Raw genomic sequence first — 17,401 nt, 5'->3', positions numbered from 1 at the left:
AGCATTCAACACTTCTGCTAGTTTGGATGCTTGTGTCCTCCACCAGGCAGAGTATTTAATCCTCTCACCCATATGTTGTATAGTGATAGAGCTAGAAGAGCTTATATGGCAGCGGCTGGCTGTGCTGTTGGAGGAGCGATTAGAACACCATCTCAACATAGTGCCCTACATACTGCAGGCATCAGACCCGAGCCAAAAACAGGGTGCAAGAGTCACAGGTGACGGAGTCAGTGCTTTCCTGTGGGAATACGAGATAGAATGGTAATAAATAGGAATAAGTCTGACATTTTTGAGACTTAAGTTGGTCCTTTACCTCCCCACCCACTTTTCATCATTACATTACCCCTCTCATCTTATTCAAGCATAATTTGTTTTTTCTATTACCTTTTTAAGCAACACATACCACACTTCCTGGATTATTGCCTAGGTGAGAATGTCATATTCAGCTTCCTTCAGTCTCTTGGGATACTTACGTCATACATTCCAGGAGGCCTCAGGTACTCCACAGTGTGTGTGCCAAGGTGCATCATCAGGGGGCCAGCTGTCTCTTACTTGCTCTTGCAGCCAGCCCCCCAATGGTCATGGTTCATGTGCATTTTCAGGGGCAGTTGCAAGAACCCAGAGGAGACAGCCCTCTCTAAATGATACTGGTGGCACAGAACCATATGACAGCAGAGTGACAGATTCTTACATAACACCACAGGGTTTCCTGGGCATAAATAACCCAGCAAAAAAGGCAAGTGGAGGGAAAAAAAACATGGCGGGGGGAGAGTGAAGCTCCACTTTAAACTGATGTGTAAAGTTCTGCTTTAAACATTTCCAGATTAAATGACTTTACAGCAGCCATACTCGTTCATATCCTATTATAAAGTAACAGTAAAATGTACGTACTGGACCTTTCCAGGGATTTATATTTCTGTTCCTCCAGCTCATAGGAAACCTTCTTCTCCTTCACCAGTGGTTCTTCCTCGCTGTCTGTGCTGCTGCCTGAGCCGGAGCTGCTGCTGTTGCTGCTGTAGTTTTTCTTTTTTGAGGTCGGGGTGCATTCTGGCATGGAGGACAATGTCTGCAAGAAGAATGGCTCTGTTAACAGGACACATTGTAACTCACACAATAATAACAGCGCTAAACCAACCAATGACATATCAGATCCTGACAATGATAATTTTAGAGGGTGTTATCAGCACTAAGCTCAGGCCGGAGACAGCACAGCTTTACGGCCTATACACACGACCTGAAAATCGTACAAAAAATACAGATTTTGGCGCGATCTTTCGAGAGCCGATCACGACAGTTCATCCGATATTATTTGATTGGACATGCACAGAAATTTTCCTTGTACGATACCAGATCGTACGATTTTCGTTTAGTCAGTACAGTTGTCGTCTGAAAATACAATACAAATACACTACATAACACATGACATCACTTCCTATTTTTTTTTTTCTGTCTTACGAGAATTTTCGTGACCTTAGTAACCTATTCAATTTCTACTTGCGACTAGTAAGTGAAAAAAGTCAGATGATCTGTCGTCCAATTTTCGGATCGTGTGTATGGGGCATTACAATCTGGCATGTCTGCTTTGGCAGGGAGAGAATAAAAGTAAATAATTACACAATTAATCCATGAGAGGAGAAGCCACTTAATGCAAGAGTAGAAATGCCCATTGGTCACTGGTTTTCTTTAAGATGGCAGATTTATTTATGAGGCTAGCAATAATAATGAAGGTAAACATGTTTTGCACTATACATTTATCTCAAAGTTGGGAATTTTTTTTTTGGACAGATTTTTATCTCTTAATTAGTCACGGCTCAGACTAAACCTTGCACAGTATGTTGTTTTATTTTTTTATGTGCAGATCAATAAAGTTTATTAACGGCTGTTTCTTCATATCCGTTAAATGTGTTAATTAACGGACTGTCCTTCAAGCTTCTATTGATAACTTTTACTCAAGAAACTTTTTCCATATTATTATCTTGCAAAAGAATATTGACACGTAGAGTTCATACTAGTCAAGATGGAAGCTGCCAGTTCAGGGCCGTGAGAATTAAACAAAAATTCTGTTCAAAAATAATAATAAAAAAGTTATTATGGTCATTACCCATGTAGGTGTAAAACTTTTCTTTTTTATTTAAGAAGACAGTCCTTGGTTCTATTATAGTACTGCATGCTATAAAGCCCTTGATACTTAGGCTTAAAAGGCAAAAAAAAAAATAATGTTCTGGATTGAGTAGGGTTAAAGGGGTTGTAAAGATTCGTGTTTTTTCACCTTGCACTCTCCGGCCCCCCTGAGCCCCCGTTTTACTTACCCGAGCCCCGAATCTTCGTGGGCATGATCCGTAGTCGTTCTCTCTATGGCTGATCGCCTCCTCATTGGATAGATTGATAGCAGCGCAGCCATTTGCTCCCGCTGCTGTCAATCAAATCCAGTGACGCAGCTGCCGGGGGGCGGGGCCGAGTCATACACTCGGCGCCTATGCATACCGAGTGTATAACACGGGAGCGCACCTGCAAGGTAACCCCCTCGGGAGAGAGCTTCCCAGAGGGGGTCAGCTCTTGCGGGGAGGAGCCGAGACCTCCGCCAGTAGAGGAGGATCGGAGTCACTCTGTGCAAAACAATCTGCACAGTGGAGTTAAGTATGATATGTTTGTTATTTTTTTTGCGCTGAGCCTTTAGTGTCCCTTTAAAGGAAATCTGCCACATGTGAGGGGAATTCCCTTTTTAGACAGTTTTTAAAGCAAGTGTCCCCATTCAATAATTCTAGCTGGGTACACATGAACGTTGGCCAGTTCAGCAGGGACAAGCCACATTTTTATGTGTGTGTGTGCGTGTTTCTCCTTCAACAAAAGTCAATCAGATCACCTTCTGTTGAACAGAATTGTTGTAAATTTTTATTTCAATCAGCTTCTGCAACCATTTGGCTGCAGCACTGACCAGTATATTCTGACGACGGAGGAGTCCCTGCTGTTAGAGCGCCCCCCCCCATATGTTGTGGTATAGATCTAGAGGGGGCAATCGCCCCCACTATTATTCAGGTGATATGGATTAGAATTACTCCCCTTGCGTGTACCTATACCCGTTACTTACTATCATGTATCCCTTACATTCACTAGGGTTCCATATTGGGACTATGGACACTACTCTTGGGAGATGTCACACTGGAATACTCCATATGAGGAGGATCGAGCGGCCCTTGTAACTTGTACTATTATATCAGCACATTTGCATTGAATTGTGAATATACATAACTACAGATGCCTGAGTTAGCACCCTTGTGTTGGGGGTTTACATGTCTCATTCAATCTGGTACTATATCATGATTTATTTACCTTCCAGTATACTGACATCAGGATTTTGTCTACTAATTAATGGGCAATTAACATTCTACTCATAAGGATTGTATTCTTATGGGATCTGTTACCTACATTTGACCACACAATAATTATTCAGTATACACACTGTTATGTCCCTTCCTGGGATACAGGTTTACCACTGGTGTGTAATTATATAAAATATATTCATTTATTTTAGTGTTTGAGCCGTCATTCTGGTTATCCATTACCACTTTGATGCCTTTCCTTCCTCCCGTTCGGGGAGGGCTCTTGGTCTAGTGTGCCCCTCAGACCGCCCCGGGTGGCTAATGGGTGGATCTCCCAAACCATATGTGATTGCTGGTACTGGAACTTGCCAATAGGTCCAACATATACATTTATCACTTGTGTCTTATTTAATCATATAATACTATTTGATGCAACTAATGTCATTTTAGGCTATTTTTCACCTTGCTGTCTGGATCCTGAGGAAGGCAAGCGTTTGGCGAAACGTTGACCTTACAGAAATCTTCCATACATTACGTATGCTGGAGATCATGTTCATGCTATGAGCATACATGTTTTTATTGTACTTTGGATCACAATTTGATACCCCCGGTTTCTTGGGGCTATAGTGTCTAATATTATGTACCTTGTATTTAAAGCATTGTATAATAAAGTTAATCCTTTTATTTTAACTGTGTCTCCATCACGCTGCCGCTATAGTCCGCCATTATAAGGACTATTTCAGAAAGACTTCTATTTTTTTCTTTGTGTTTGGATGAGGCATTATCTATCCCGTTTTTAGTATATACAGTATGCGGTGCTGTGTTCCGCAATACGGGGGACTTCCCATCTGCTGTCAAGACAAAACTTAGTCAGCCTGAACACTTCTAAGCCATTCAGGGAGAGCAATGATATTTAGTTTTTTATCAATAAATACAATGCTTCTTCTGACTAGCTGAGGTGGAGAGGTGGGCGGATGACGTCACAATTTTTACCTCATAAATTATACTTTAAAGGGTCACTAAAGGAATTTTTTTTTTTAGCTAAATAGCTTCCTTTACCTTACTGCAGTACTGGTTTCATGTCCTCATTGTTCGTTTTTGCTTTCGTGTTGCTGTAAATCCTCTCTGTTCTGGACACTTCCTGGTTGCCTGTTTCCTGATAACCACAGTACTGGGAGATTTCTCACGGTGGTCACTAATCAAGGAGGTGTGATTACTGTGTGTAAAACTAAACTGGATTGGTGCTGAGGAGTTTTAGACAAAGTATCACTGCTCTCTATTGGCTGACTGCCCTCTAGTGGCTCTCTGTACATCAGAGAACCAGCAAACAACAGCAAAAACGAAACTACACTGCAGGCACATTATATGATTGTTTTTTTTATCTATTTTTAATCATTTTTAAAAGGAATCAGTTAACTATTATGTCTCTATGCCCTGTAAACAGTCATTTCAGCTAAAAAAATTTTTTCCTTTAGTGACCCTTTAAGTATGTAATAATATGTCTACCCCCATGTACATAAATTCTTACAAATTCTACATACAAATCAAGCTTTTAAAACACTAACCCATACTGATAAGCTAATCTTTTACATGAACGTGTATAAAAACATTAAATCACATATATATTCCCTTTAAAATGTCTTCCTTCTTACTTCTTAAAGCTTCAAGTGTTTTGGCTTTGAAAAGTCTGTCTGAAAGGAAGCCTCATTATTATTCTGGTCAGACATGAGGGGGGGTGAGGAAAGTATGGCTTATACATGATTAGCACCATTTCACATCCATTTAATAACCATTAAATAACTAAAGTGTTCTCAGCAGGTTACTAAAACCTGCTCCAGTCATGGATGAACTTCCAGTGAATAGACTGAATTGTGGAAACATCAGAAAAACAGTGACTAGCATGTCAGTGTCTCCTCAGAATGATCGCAGGACTTGATTGATGGCTGCTGCTTCTATTCCTGGATCAGCCGTCTGCTGAACAGGAGCCTTCAGGTGAAAGCGGTTTAATTGACCAAAGTCAACATTTCCGCACTAAAAATATACCTTAGCTCTGTCAATGTTACATTTCATCCGAGCTAGATACTGACTTCTATAGAATTGTAGTATAGAAGACGCAGGATCGTTTGTTCTAGTAACTGTTCCAATTCAATTGAAGGTCTGGTATAGAAGAAGGTTTTCTTTTAGGCAGCTCTCCAGGGAAAAATGGTTGTAGGTCGGCTTGTGTCTTGGATTGACTGGTGCACAAGGAAGAAAAAGACCCATACATGTGTATGCAAAGTCAATACACTGTTTGTATTAAAAGAGACATTCAGTTAAATCCAGCTATTTTTTTATTTTTATTTGGGGGGGGGGGGGTTCACTTCATGAGGACTTGGCAGATGCTGAAGAAAGGAAACATATTCTAGACCAGCCTTTTTCAAGCAGGGTGTCCATGCACCCTGGGTTGCCTTCAGGTTTCTTCAGGGGTGCCTTAGCAAACTGCATAAAAATTGCCCAATAATTGTATACAAGTCAGCAGGTAGATCATGTTTACCTTTTAGGTGCCAGGGATGGGCTCAGCCCTTCCTTCTCTGAGCTGGCCACTCAGCTGCAGCTAATTGACAGCTCCTATCTCTCCCCAGTGACTCACCTGTTGATGATCCTGCTCGTCCATCCTACCTACTTAAGCCTTCCAGTTGAGTTGCTCTCTGCCTTCGCCTTGGTCAACATCACAGAGACTATCTCCTGCATTCCTGTAGAAGACTTGCTTGGCTGACATCCCTTCTGGCTCCTGACATTGCTGTTCTACACATTCTTCTCTGGCTCTATGACATTTGGCTTGGCTGACTATGCGAGTTGATGCATTAAGTAAAACTATTTTGTTTTTACATTTTACAGTGTGGTGCCTTAAGATTGTGCATCATTTTAAAAGGCGCCTTGCCTGAAAAAAAAGGTTGAGAAGCACTGATCCAGACTGATATATACAGAGTGATCCTGGAGAGTAATTTCTGCAATGTTAGGTTTAAGAATCTGCTCCAGAAGCTCGTTTAGGGGCCAATGACTTGGAACTAGCTTGGAACTTTAAATCAGTGTATGGTTCGATTTGAAATCATTGTGGGATATCTTGGGTGAAGTGGGGACCACACTCTGTTGCCATGGATTTTTAACGCATACATGATACAATACCATAGGCTTTGCTTTATCAAACCATGCACTGATTCAGAGTTCAAGGCATCAAAGTAGATACCTAGCACCAAAACTCAGTAGCAAGTTTTGTATACATTTTCAAATAAGATTTTTCACAATTGTAAGGTTTTCAAGACCATCCTTCATGGTGCTCCTCACATCCATAACACCTTAAAGGGACTAATTGTCCTAGGAATCCTCCTCCTTGGGTGGAGCAGCCACAGAGAACCTGCACTACCTCACACATCCACGCACATCGGGGACAGGCAGTGATGAGAAATCTCTCCAGTCGAGACAAAGACTGCAGTAAAATACTTTTCCAGTACTTACACCCCCTGAAGCCTGACTGACCTTACTGGGCATTTTACCTTACGAATACTCAAGAGGATCTATGGGTTCGGTCACCTGGTTGCAAGAGAGGGTAATTCTGCTCCTCGTTAGATATCATCTCAGCATCGTAAAGTTTGCTCCATTATATTTTTGAGATGGAAGATAGGTTAGGCATACTGATGAAACATTTTGGATCACTTTTAAACCTATGGAGGTGACTGTAGCCATATCTTTGACTTTAATGATGTGACAATACTTTTTATATTACTTTGTCTTTTCCCTCTCATGGTCAGGTCACAGGGTTATGTCTACCTTTGTGATGCCTTTGTCTAACTTGGCTGTTTATTGTATTTTTGTAAAACAAAAAATAAAGAATTTATATTTTAAAAAAATATTCCAGTAAAACAGAGTACACACAAGCGGAATTCTCATCGAAAAAGTTGAATGGTTTTTCCAACAGAATTCCACTCAAGCATGCCTTGCATACACACGGTCACACAAAAGTTCAGTGAACTTTTGACTGCCAATAACGCGGTGGTGTAAAAGACTATGATGAGCCAAGAAAATTAAGTTCTATGCTTCTGAGCATGCGTCGATTTGTTTCCGAGCATGCGTCGGAATTTTGCGTGTCGGAATTTGTACACACCATAGTAAATTCCAAACAGATTTTTTCCTGACGGGAAAATAGAGAACCTGCTCTCTATCTTTTTCCAGCAGTTTTTCCATTGGAAAAAGTCTGATGGAGCAAACACGGTCGGGATTCCCGAACAAAAGCTCTCATCTGACTTTTTTCAACAGGAAAACCGATCATGTGTAAGGGGCATTAGACCCTCCTTTAGGGTATTATTACTGTCTGTGTCTTCTAGGCCTAGTGACATCCACTCCCCTCATGTCTTCTCCAGGAACAGGAAGTAGTCTCAATGGGTCAGGGACAGCAATAAAAAGTTGACAGAAAGATTTACTCTTCCCAAATCTATCAAAAATTTTTGGCTGCAGTTGGGCATTAATTCTCACTTACTGGTTTGCCATGTAGGGCAAAGTGGAATTGTCTCAAAAAGTCAACACCACCGCCTGGACCTCTTATACTGTACACACATTACCAATAATCCCCTGCCACTCCTTCCTCCTTTGCAGCTGTCCACAATACCCGGCACATTCATATATAGAAGTATGTAGCATCCATTCCTGTGACAATGCTCAGGTCTAGCAGCCTATCACTAGGTCTGAGCACTGTCACATCACAGAGGGAGTAAAGTCACTGCTCTGTTGGGGCACCTGTACCGGCCATTTTAAAACTGGCTAAGGGAAGGAAGATTTGGCAAGGAGTCACTGGTAAGGTGACTATAGGTGGTATGGAAGAGGGCCTTTCCAGAGCCCCATATGGACAAGGTGGGGGAAGTTTAGCAAAATCTGATGCAGCTCTGCACAGAAACCATTCAGCTTCCAGGTTTTATTGGCAAAGCTCAATTGAACAAGCTGAAGTAAGACTGGCCATACACCTATAGATTATCTGCAGATTTTCTATGGTCAGATGGAAAAAGTGGAAGAATCCTCCATCTACGCTGAATTGTGTGGATAGAAGAATCTCCCACTGGCCCAAGCTTCCATATCTTGCTAGTTGGCCCCGCTGGTTCTCACAATACCTGAACATTCAGATTGGGTGCAGGCAGCCAGCGGGACTGACTAGCAAGATACTGAAGCTTGGCCCAGTGGGAGATTCCTCCATCCACACAATTTAGTGTACATGGAGAAATCTGTAGCACTTTTTCCATCTAACCATAGGAAATCTGCAGATAATCTATAGGTGTATGGCCAGCTTTAGTAGCTGATTGGCTACCATGCACAGCTGCACCAGATTTTGTATCTCTCTGATGCTACCGATTATTTCTTGAGACCAGATGTGGACATACTGGCCCGGATTCAGATAGAGATACGACGGCGTATCTCCTGATACACCGTCGTATCTCTGAGTTCCGACGGTCGGATCTATGCGGCTGATTCATAGAATCAGGTTCCGCATAGATCTCCCTAAGATCCGACAGGTGTAAGTGACTTACACCGTCGGATCTTAGGCTGCAATCTTCCGCTGGCCGCTAGGTGGCGTTTTGTTTCTTGTACACAACGAATATGCAAATGAGGAGTTCCGCCGATTCAGAAACGAACGCCCGCCCGTCGCTTTTTTTTTTACGTCGCTTGCGTTCGGCTTTTTCCGGCATATAGTTACCCCTGCTATGTGAGGGGTATCCTATGTTAAGTATGGCCGTCGTTCCCGCGCCGAGTTTTGAATTTTTACGTCGTTTGCGCAAGTCGTTTCAGAATACGGCCGGACGCAAGTTACGCTCATGCCGAAACCAATGACGTCCTAGCGACGTCATTTGGAGCAATGCACGCTGGACGGACGACGCATGCGCTGTTGGATCGGTGCGGGGACGCGCCTGATTTAAATTGTAGATGCCCCCTAGCTGCGGAATTTGAATTCCGCCGGGGGATTTACGATACGCCGCTGCAAGTTTTGAGGTAAGTGCTTTCTGAATACAGCACTAGCCTCAAAAACTTGCGCCGGCGGATCATAAATCAGATAGATTACGCGTATCTAAAGATCCGCTAATCTATCTGAATCTACCCCAATGTCTGTTCTTCTGCACAAGAGGCCAAAAGGACAAGGGAGTTCACTGGGTTCACCGTGAAATATTTTTCTATGGTTATGGAAAATGGAAACTATTATGCCTCCTATTCAACAGTCTCTCCAAAGTCTATTTCTGAAAAAAAAGAGTATTAAGACTTGTCTTGCATCAGCAGAGATGTGAGCCCCAGCATGAGATGCCACACTGTAGCGTGTGCTCGTTAATGGATCTCGCGGCAGGCTTAGCGAGAGATGCCTAACATGCCATATTTTAAGCAGCCATATTATAATTACTGACCGATTTTCCCAGTAGATGGTTTATGGGTATTACTCGCCTTTTGTCAGGGCATTAATAACTGGAACACAGATGCTGCAGCCATATTGCAGCCGCTTCATCTTCCAATGTGTGTTGTATTTTAAATGAAGCATAAAATACGAAAATGAGCTGCCTAAATTAGTTTGTCTGTATAAGAAAGAGCAGAACATTATTGTGAATATTTTCTGTGAGTCTGGTTCCTTTATCGCAGTAGTAAATTGGAGGGAGCCTTCGGGCGCAACTACGCAACAGCAGTTCCTGTGCCATTCTTGATGCACCTGACTTTAATGTAATGTTTCTAAAATACTTCTGTTTAAAAGTACGTACACGATAAACCTGAAAATATCCAACCTGTTTTCAATGCACTGCTTTTTATTAAATTATTTTTCTAAGATATGGCTAAACCCATTCCTGAGCAGTACCTGCAGTATATAAGATCTAACAGAAAAGGGTCGGTCTACTCAAAAGTAATATTTTAGTTATGAACCCTTCATGAAATAAAAGAGAAAAGGAGAGCAATACTCAGTTATGGGGCCAGGGAAAATCTGTTCAATCTGTCTGTGAAGTTTCTCATTTATTCAGGTCATGCTATACTATATTACCAAAAGAATTGGGACGTCTGCCTTTACGCGCAAATGATCTTTAATGGCATTCCAGTCTTAGTCCGTAGGGTCCAATACTGAGTTGGCCCACCTTTTGCAGCTATAACACTTTTGGTATGAATTAGAGCAGAAACTGCGAGCCAGTCCACATCAGTGCTTGACCTCAAAAATGTGCTTCTGGAAGAATGGTCAAACATTCCAAATAGACACACTCCTACAACTTGTGGACGGCCTTTCCTAAAAGAGTTGAAGCTGTTATAGCTGCAAAGGCTGCGCCAACTCAATATTGAACCTTACGGACTAAGACTGGGATGCCATTAAAGTTCATGTGTGTGTAAAAGCAGGCGTCCCAATATTTTTGGTAATATAGTGTATATCTGGTATTAGTTAGTCACATTGAACTGGACTTATTCTGTAGATCAGGGATATGCAATTAGCGGACCTCCAGCTGTTGCAAAACTACAAGTCCCATCATGCCTCTGACTCTGGGTGTCATGCTTGTGGCTGTCAGAGTCTTGATATGCCTCATGGGAATCGTAGTTCTGCAACAGCTGGAGGTCCGCTAATTGCATATCCCCGCTGTAGATGTTGAAGATGTTTCGTAGATTAGAAGTAGAAGCCAATTTTTCAGTTTCAATGAGTGTCATGCCCCGTACACACCATCACTTTAGGTGATGAAAAAAAATGACGTTTTTAAAAACGTCACTTTAATTGACCGTGTGTGGGGGAAAACGTTGTTTTATGTGTTCTAAAAAACGACCAAAAAAAATTGAAGCATGCTTCAATTTTATGTGTCGTTTTTCAAAACGTCAACTTTTACTTCACAGAAATTGACCGTGTGTAGTAAAAAACGTCGTTTAAAACGACGTTTTTTCACCCGCGCATGCCCAGAAGCTAGTTATGAAGCGAGCTTCAATGGAAAAAAGTGGTGAGAACGTAACCTCGCTTTGCTAGAACATTGTGAGAAAAACGATGGTGTGTAGGCAACTTCGTCTTTGAAAATTGAAGTTTCAAAAACGTCATTTTTTACTTCACAGAAAATGTCGTTTCTTTTCATCACATAAAGTGATGGTGTGTACAGGGCATCAGAGTTCCATTAAACCTTTAATTTTTCTGACACTGGTTAGAGCTGAAGAAGTGGTTTGGAGATGCTATGAAATGGCTTTAATGCCAAAAAGTCGATATTTCTGAGCATGTTTCATGTTACAGAGTCCCATCTGCCACTGTGGCAGAGGAACTCATAGTTTTCAATGAAGCACAAGTGCAGTAATGTCACTCTGTAGTGCACTGACACTTTCTCCAGCCCTATAACTGAAGGGCGGCCCATACCTCGGTAAGGACCAGAGGACCAGTGGAGGCAGAAAGAGTCCACAGATGCCAGAGCATTGCACCAAGATTGCGGTGGTAATGCTTTCCAGGTTCCTAAGCAAAATAAGGCAAATGCATGGACTTTTTAGGTTTTAACTATACAAAAGAAGTCCAGTCAATGGGACCAACTACTTGATAACAGAATTCAATGAACAGGTTATCTTCAGGATCACCATGTGGGGTTGTGGGCTCCCAATAAAAAGCTCATTGCTACCAACCAGGAAACTACTAAAGGAAAATGGGATGTTCACTTTGCAAGGGAAGTTACAGTTGGCAAGGCAATTTTTCAAAAATTGTGGACAAAAAACAGTGTGGGGTCCCCCCCCCCCAGGTCCATACCAGGCCCTTGGGTCTAGTATGGATTCGGAGGGGATCCCATGCCAAAATAAAAAAAAATGGCATGGGGGTCCCCCCCCCAAAATCCATACCAGACCCTTATCCGAGCATGCAGCCCGGCAGGTCAGGAAAGGGAGGGGACGAGCGAGCGACCCCCCCCCCAAACCATACCAGGCCGCATGCTTTGGGGCGGGCTCTGCACCCCCCACCCCAAACCATGTTGATGGGGACAAGGGCCTCTTCCCGACAGCCCTTGCCCGGTGGTTGTCGGGGTCTGCAGGCGGGGGGTTTATCGGAATCTGTAAGCCCCCTTTAACAAGGGGGCCCGCAGTTCCCGCTCCCCCCTATGTGAATGAGTATGGGGTACATTGTACTCCTACTTATTCACAAAAAAAAGTAGCGTAGTGTTAAAAAATACAGTAGACAGTTTTTGACAAGTCTTTTATTAAAAATATCTTCTTCTTCGCTTCTTCCTCTGGTCTTCCACCCATCTTCTCCCACATCTTCATCCTCCGGTCTTCTCCTTCTCCCCCTGCTTCTTCTTCCGCTCTTCTTCTTTTTTCTGTCTTCTTTGTCCAGTGTTCTTCTTCTTCTCCCGGAAGAACGCATGTAAAAACGTATGTCCAAAAACGCGACAAGCACCGCAAAAAGCACTGCAGAAACGCTTAAAGCAACATGCATAGATGTGAATCGAGCCTTAGAAGTGTACAAGGCATTGTATTTATTTCACCGATTTCCCCTGGGATCAGGACATGTTCATTGGCAAGCCTTCATCCCCATGGAAAAAATTCATTGGTGAAGTCACGTTGAAGATTTCTGTAATAAAATTCTCAGTTCTTAATTACTCATCTACCTCACTCTTAACATCTTGAAAACACAAGCCTTTGAATGAGGCACTCGTATTTGTGTCCTGCCATTTACAAGGATCATACATCTTCTGAAGAACCTTCATTTTTTAATTTCACTTTCTCACAGTTTTGTGGGAGTGAGATGTTCTGAGAAGTTGGACGGGATCCGAAGTGTTGCTGAAAGGGAACATCGTTTTCAGATGCCACAAATCCTTTCAATGCGGCGTCCTCAGAGTTCCATTAAACCTTTCATTAGCGCAGATTGAGACGTGCACTACTCCAAAACACTTCGACTTACTAATAAATAACAGGTTGCGTCTCCCATGAAATAAAGACAGCATAATAACGAAGACTCAAAGCAGCAAACAGTGTTATGAATCTTCATTTTGAAATTAATTTGACATATAATTAGATTTTTATTTTTTGCCTAACTTTTAGAAGAAAAAAAAAAAACATACTGCAGTAGTTGTTAATGCAGGGACATGTAAAAATGTAAAAAGATGTAAAGGAGACTTGGAAAAATTCACTTTTTAACTAATGTAGGCACTTTAGTCAGTTATAGTACATAGTACCGGCACAGCATGCAGTGCCTTAGATTGGTCTAGAGGTCTTAGGCCACTTTCACACTGAAGCGGCGGCCGCGGTAGCGGTAAAGCGCCGCTAGTTTTAGACACGATTTACAGTTGTTTTAGCAGGGCTTTTCGGCCACTATGCGGGTGCTTTTAACCTCCGCTAGCGTCCAAAAAAGCGTTAAAATCGCCTGCAAATCGTTGCTGCCAAAGCGATTTGCAGGTGCTTTGTCAGCGCTGGCCATTGATTCCAATGGCAGGGGCGTTTTGGGCTTCCCAGTAAATGGCGGTGCAGGGGTGTGTGTCAGGACAAGCCTGATCATTGGAGGAGAGCAAGCTGAGTTCCCAGCACAGCTATAGGACTGACCACGCTGTGTTATCATGCCTATGCTATCAATAGAAAAGCAGAGGGACTGGCAGGAACACCAGGGATTAGACACAAAGGAAGCAATACAAAGAGAACAGGATATGTTTTCATACAAGTACTGCAGGCGCATATCCGGAATATAAAATCGAGGGTTTACATATTTTTTAAAGGACAAGTACACATATTTAGGGCCCCCGCACCCCCTGATCCCCCAGTTTGTTAGCAATCGGGGGATCCTCTCCCCTCACTCACTGCCACAATCTACAGAAAATGTGGGGCTCCGCAGTGTTCTGTGAATGAATGGACTACAAATACCAACAGCCATTGCGGCTGTCGGCTTGTAGTTCTCAATGCAATATCACAATGCTGTTGAGTGCTGTGGTAGTTCATTGATCCTTACTGTCACTGTGAAACTGCCTAAACGTCTGCATGAGACATGCATGGCATTAGTGATCTGCTAATCACAGGTTCAATGCTAAAAATGCAAGAAATGTAAATGCAAAAATAGTAAATGTACATTTATTTACCTGCATTTATTTTTTTATCCTGAATTTATCTTATCCTTAGAGATGCAACATTTCCTTTTCAGATATAAAGGTTTTTCAAAGATTTTTCAGATATATGCATAAAGGAGATTGTCTCATATTAATTATTGTCTGTTTTAAAAAAAAATATATTTTTTAAAATTATATTTACTTAAAGTATATGTACTTAAAGGGGTTGGAAAACCTTTGTGTTTTTTCACCTTAATGCATCTTATGCATTAAGGTGAAAAAACTTCTGACACTGACCGGCAACCTAGCCCCCCATTTTACTCACCTGAGCCCATTAGTTCCCTCGGCAGAGATGCGCTATACCTCTCTGGCCGTGGGGTTCTCGGCTCTTGATTGGATAGACTGATAGCAATGCAGCCATTGGATCCCGCTGCTGTCAATCAAATCCAATGACGCAGGCGCCAGGGGGGCGGGGCCAAGTCCGCCATTCTACGGACACAAATGCTGGACTAGGGAGCGCGCCCGCAAGGTAATCCTGAGGAGGAGGAGCCACGAGTGCCATTGGAGGACCCCCGAAGACGATGATCGGGGCCACACTGTGCAATACAAACTGCACAGTGGAGGTAAGTATGACATGTTTGTTATCTTATTTAAAAAAAAAAAAAAAAGGGGTTTACAACCCCTTTAAGGGAAGCCATGTTAGCTCAATAAATACAGTAAATCCTTGGACTGCGAGCATAATTTGTTCCAGAAACATGCTTGTAATCCAAAGCACTTGAATATCAAAGCAAATTTCCCCAAATAATGGAAACTTAAATGATTCATGCCACAACCCTTTATTTATAGCTCCTTCAGTTTATAGTCAATATAAAAACATTATAGCAGTGTGACCAGGTTGTGTAACCATAAAATGTCCTTCAACAAATGGAAGCCTCCACAAGGGGATTAGAAGCAAAATCCAACAGGAGCTACAGAGTATAAAAGAGAAGAGAGGAGCCTCTAAGTGTAGCAATATGTTGCTAAATGTTGTACCTTCATTAAATGTAACCATATTGCTACACTTAGAGGCTCCTCTCTTCTCTTTTATACTCAGAAATGGCATGACGTTACTTGTTTATCAAGACATCGCTTGTATATCAAGTCAAAATGTATTTAAAAATGTTGCTCGTCTTGCAAAACGCTCTCAAACCAAGTTACTCTCAAACCAAGGTTTTACTGTATTATTTCTTTCTTTGTGCTTTGAATGATACAAAATGGTTCTGCTTTACTGCTCTTTTCTACATTGCAAGTGTATAAGTCAGGCGTGCTGACCAAACCCAGCTAGAAGACCCTCTTGAAATGCACTGGTGGGTCTTCTTGCAAGAATTGGCCTGCTCTGCATTCCCCAGGAATGTGAAATCACACCCAGCGATATATAAAAGACGGAGGGTAAGCCAAGTACCAATTGAACCTTTTTCTTTACAGGTACCTTTTGCACACACTAAAGGGGTAGGGGGTTGGACATAGCAAGCAGATCATGCATTGTACGGAAGGTCCACTTAAACTCATTTACACCAAGCAAACACATATATGTGGCATTGCAGAAGTGAGCCTTCTTCCAGGGTGGCACATATATGTGTTCAGCGTTTGTGCTGGAAGGGTGTTCTATAGTGAGTTCCCCCAGCACACAGACCGGGCTGTCACCAACAACTCCAGGTTTTGTATTAACGACAGGGTTCCAGGAGGACCGTCTCTTGATCATATGAAAGATCAGGTTGGGAAGGAGAAGTTGAAGAGGACGGCAGGCAGGTTGAATGTTCACAAGTCAAAAAGTGATCTTTCTATGATAGTTACTCTACATTTTTTTTATATTTCACTAAATAAAAATACCACGCATGAGTGTTTAAAAATGTGAAAGTCACATAAAAGAATTTTAGAATAAAGCATGCAATAATAGCGCTCATTTAAAATACGCTTTTGGAGTTGATCTTGACGGACATTTTTCCCTTCTAAACAACTCTGAACCTATGAAACTATTATGCATGATAGCAAAGTCAACTGACGCATCCCATCTCCAGAAGTAATCCAATGTCATTATTAAAAAAACTCTGAACAAGGTCAATATTAGCTCAAAGTGTGTGTTTTTGAGTACATTATTTTTTTCCCAAATAAGCTCTTTACACTTGAAAAGCCACTCATTAGTATAATTAGCAGCGACACCCTCCTGTTCATTTCTTTTTAATTACTTTCCTAAATAGCTGCAGCTTTACTTATAGCCAATTTGTCACAAGTAGTCATGAATTGTATTAGCTATAGTTTTTAAGAATCCTGGCAAAAAAAAATGCCATGGTGGGCTGCCAGCACTACAATGGTTAATTAACACTAGCTGATTGCCATAGTCAAGTTTGATGATAAAGAATGACTTTGGTCACCCTTTGTCTGTAAACTTCTCCGAGCTCCAGTAGTTGTAGATGGGATAGGCAGGCAGAGTGAAAGGATTTCAGACAAAAAATAAAATAAAAATGGACGAAGAGGGTGCCAATAGCAACAGCACGAGGAATCGAGGATGCATGGGCTAGGCAAGCCAATAGATTGAACTTTTTTTTACAATTAGCCAGGAGGCTGATCAAAAATAAATGAATGGATTCCCCTATTCACATAAGCAAATGCATGGAGGAATCCTCTCCGCTGTGTTCTCCTGCAGCATGGACTCCTCTGCTGTCAGAATACACTAATCAGTGCTGCAGCCACTGATCAACCCCCAGGTTGAGAACCACTGCTCTAGAAAATGTCACCAGAACCCTCAAAGAGAATACAAATCTAACAAAGGTTCTAACCCTTCACAAATTTTGTATGGAGTTTCACCATACTGTTGTCATCCTAGATGTCAGTAGCTTAGTGAAGACCAACAGTCCTCCTTGGTCCCACTAACTCACCCAACACATATGTACCGCCATGTTAGTGAGTATTTGAGCTCAAAGTCCTCATTTGCATATGGCGGTATTTGGCCTTTTCACATTGGGGCAGCAAGATTCTCTAGCTCCCAGGAATAGGGTGGATAGATGCGAGCAAATGAAGTTGAAT

General features: G+C 42.0%; 1 protein-coding gene across 2 annotated transcripts in view; it reads right to left on the bottom strand.

Moving 5' to 3' along the window:
* The window catches only part of TTLL7 (tubulin tyrosine ligase like 7), a 245,472-nt gene that overhangs the window by 86,655 nt on the left and 141,416 nt on the right, over positions 1 to 17,401 (bottom strand). For both annotated transcript variants that reach the window (XM_040360594.1, XM_040360595.1), the window contains exon 15: positions 892 to 1,066. In XM_040360594.1, the coding sequence (XP_040216528.1) occupies positions 892 to 1,066 (175 nt within the window). The remainder of the gene's footprint in view (positions 1 to 891; positions 1,067 to 17,401) is intronic.

Source organism: Rana temporaria, chromosome 7, assembly GCF_905171775.1.
Source record: "Rana temporaria chromosome 7, aRanTem1.1, whole genome shotgun sequence".
Taxonomy (NCBI): domain Eukaryota; kingdom Metazoa; phylum Chordata; class Amphibia; order Anura; family Ranidae; genus Rana; species Rana temporaria.
The sequence above is the reverse complement of the archived record's forward strand: the minus strand, read 5'-3'. Positions and strand labels throughout refer to the sequence as shown.